Raw genomic sequence first — 3,012 nt, 5'->3', positions numbered from 1 at the left:
GAATACACACACGTGTGTTCACGTGCGTGTGCACAGGCAGCGGAGGGCGTGGGAGTGTATGTGTGACTGTAGGGGTGTGCAGGTGTGGATGGCATGGGCCTGGGGGCCGAGGCTCCCCTCCTGGAGGGGGCCGGCAGCCCAGCTCTGGTGCACCAGTGCCACCCCATGGGCAGTGTGGGGAGCACAGTGCCCCCCCCTTCCAGATCCCCCCGGGTCCTTTTGGGGCGCTCCTGCCCTGCGCCCCAGGGACTGACATGGAAGCCGGGGCTGGGGGCTGCAGGCAGGGGCTCGGGGCGGGGGGGCTGTCCATCCACCCTGCCACTGCAGCTCCAGGCTCTGAGCCCAGCCCCCCGACTTCTCCCCTGCTCCCTCTCCCCCTGCAGACGGCACCCCCCTGAGCGAGCTCTCCTGGTCCTCCTCGCTGGCTGTGGTGGCCGTTTCCTTCTCCGGGCTCTTCACCTTCATCTTCCTCATGCTGGCGTGTCTGTGCTGCAAGAAGGGCGACGTCGGCTTCAAGGTGAGCGCCGCAGGGGGCAGGGGCTGTGCTCGCCCGCGGCGCGGGGTGCCGGCGCCGGAGGGGGCAGCCGCGGGGCCGTGGCCCGGTGCCCCCACCCCAGCAGCAGGGCGCCGAGAGCTCAGCACCCGGCGGTGCCCAGGCCAGGCGGCTCCCTGCCCGGGACGGCGGTGCCGTGACCTCCGGGCCCAGAATGTGCCGGGGAAACAGTTCTCCCTAATTGCTGGGATTTTTGTGGAGGCCGCTGGCGGGGGCGGGCCGGGACCGTGACGCCGCTGGCCAGGCGGCGCAGCAGGGCGCCTCCCCGCACCCCACGCGGCCTATATAGGGGTGCCGCCGGCGCGGGGCGCCCCTGGCCCCGCGGGTCCTGGACGCACGCGCGTCATGAGGCAGGGGGTCGCCGTGCGGCAGCACCACCGAGATGCTCACCCTGTCCTACCTGATCGCGGGGGCTGCCTTCGGGGCCAGGGGCCGTGGGCAGGTACCTGGAGTGTGCCCAGGGTGGGGGCGATGCGATGCCGGGGCTCGGGCTCCGGGAAGGGTCCCTGCAGTGTGGATCTGCCTCCAGGGCCGGGGCCAGGCTCCTCGAGATGCCTCACAGGTCCCGGGGCTGATCCTGCATCCTTGCCCCCTGCTGGGACCCTGCCCCAGCTCACAAGCACCCCGGGGCACCAGCTGCAGCCCCTGCGGTGGGTCCCAGGCTGGCCCCAGGGTGCCTGCCCCTGCCCTCCCAGCCTGCGGTGGAGGGTGCTGGGGGCGCGGCGCATCCCTCGCCCCTTCCCTGCTGGGTGTGGGAGTGCAGGGGGGCGAAGGCAGGGCACTGGGTGTGCGGGACCCTCTTCCGATCTAAGGGAGTTGATTCGGGGTGAGTACGAGTGACTGTGTGTGCATCGGGGGTGGGCGGAGGTTGGGGAGCCTGGGGGGGCACGTGTGGAGGGTGGAGATGCATGGGGGTGAGCCCGTGGCAGGTGGGGGAGAGGTGCAGCATGTGGGCAAGCACGCGTGGAGAGGTGTGCGGCACCGAGCACCTGAACGGTGGAAGAGGGGTTGTGAGGTGCCTGCGGGGGTGGGAATGTACGGCTGGTGTGTGCATGTGTGTGTGAATGCAGGGGGGTGTATGTTAAGAGTGGGTGTGCATGAGTGCAAGTAGGGGCGTGTGTGCGTGCAAGTGCAGGGCGCGTGCGTGTGTGCACGCAGGGGGTGCGTGACAGCAAGGGGGGGTAGGTGTGTGCACGGGGGGCGCGAGCGTGCCCTGGGGCGCCGCACGCGCTGACCCGGGGGCCCGTGCCCGGCAGGAGTTCGAGAACGCGGAGGGGGACGACTATGGCGCGCAGTTCTCGGCCCCGGGCTCGCCGGCGGCGCACAGCGGCCCCGAGGTGTACATCCTGCCGCTCACCGAGGTCTCGCTGCCCATGTCCAAGCAGCCGGGGCGCTCAGGTAAGCTGCAGAGATGGCCGGGGCGGGCGCGGGACTGCTTGCGGCAGCCCCTCGGGCAGGGGGCTCGGAGGGTCCCGGAGCCGCGCCTGCAGCCCCTGCCGCGGGCAGCCGGGCGCCCCGCATTCCCGCCCTGGTGCCCCCGCCCCGTCCCCGCGGGCCTGGTAAACAGGCCGTCGAGTGGGAGAGGAATGCGGGGCACGCGGGGCGGGCCGCGGCGCCGACAAGGCCAGCCACAGAAGGGCCAGCCCCTCCGCCCACCTCGCCGGGCATTGTCGCGCCGGCCGGGGAGAATGGGCGCAGTGTCCGGCCGGCGCAGGGCGGCGCGAGGCGGGCAACAATGGGCCCATTGCTCCCCTCCCTCGGCATCTGTCTGGAATGCCGCGTGCGGGAGCCCGGGGTGGGCCCGGGCCGGATCCTGCGCTGGGTGGCCGGAGGGGGAGCGGGCCCCCGCCCGCAGTGCTCCTGGGGGGAGCTGCCGCCCCTGGGCAGCCCCTTGCCGGCGCCTGAAGTTGCTGCGCACGGCTGGGTGGCAGAAGCGAGGGAGAGGCCTGGAGGGGTCCGGCGGGGGGTCTGAGCAGGGCCCCGGGCAGGAGGTCGCGGCTCGGCATCCCTGGTGCCAGGCCGCCTGAGCCCGCGCCGGGCGCGGACGGGGACACGCGGGGGGGCGGCAGGCCGGGCGGCGAGGGGCGCTCGGGTGCGCGGCCAGCTGGACGTGCTCTTTTACAGTGCAGCTGCTCAAGTCCGCGGACCTGGGGAGGCACAGCTTGCTCTACCTGAAGGAGATCGGGCACGGCTGGTTCGGCAAGGTGAGCCCGTGTGCCCGGCGGGGCTGGGGCGCAGGGAGCGGCCTGACTCGGGGTGGGGGTGCACGTGGCCCCTTGCAGGGGGAGGGCGCTGGGTGATGCACCTCGCTGCGGCCCTAGGTGTTCCTGGGCGAGGTGAACTCGGGCATCAGCAGCACCCAGGTGGTGGTGAAGGAGCTGAAGGCCAGCGCCAGCGTCCAGGACCAGATGCAGTTCCTGGAGGAAGCCCAGCCGTACAGGTAGGGCCGCGGGCCAGGC

The 3,012-nt window shown here is 72.7% G+C and overlaps 1 protein-coding gene across 3 annotated transcripts in view; it reads left to right on the top strand.

Annotated features, from left to right (window-relative positions):
• The first annotated feature begins 388 nt into the window (after nucleotides 1-388).
• The window catches only part of AATK (apoptosis associated tyrosine kinase), an 18,804-nt gene continuing 16,180 nt past the window's right edge, over nucleotides 389-3,012 (top strand). Inside the window, exons 1-4 of one of the 3 annotated variants that reach the window (XM_019542286.1) lie at nucleotides 389-517; nucleotides 1,810-1,951; nucleotides 2,678-2,757; nucleotides 2,875-2,993. In XM_019542286.1, coding sequence (XP_019397831.1) covers nucleotides 473-517; nucleotides 1,810-1,951; nucleotides 2,678-2,757; nucleotides 2,875-2,993 — 386 coding nt within the window. In that variant the 5' untranslated portion in view covers nucleotides 389-472. Of the gene's footprint in view, nucleotides 518-900; nucleotides 996-1,809; nucleotides 1,952-2,677; nucleotides 2,758-2,874; nucleotides 2,994-3,012 lie in introns of those variants that run through there. The other 2 variants (XM_019542285.1, XM_019542287.1) reach the window with 2 other exon arrangements.

This window comes from Crocodylus porosus, unplaced genomic scaffold, assembly GCF_001723895.1.
Source record: "Crocodylus porosus isolate Cpor-Errol unplaced genomic scaffold, CroPor_comp1, whole genome shotgun sequence".
Classification (NCBI taxonomy): domain Eukaryota; kingdom Metazoa; phylum Chordata; order Crocodylia; family Crocodylidae; genus Crocodylus; species Crocodylus porosus.
Note: the sequence above shows the minus strand (reverse complement) of the source record. Positions and strands in the feature narration are given on the sequence as shown.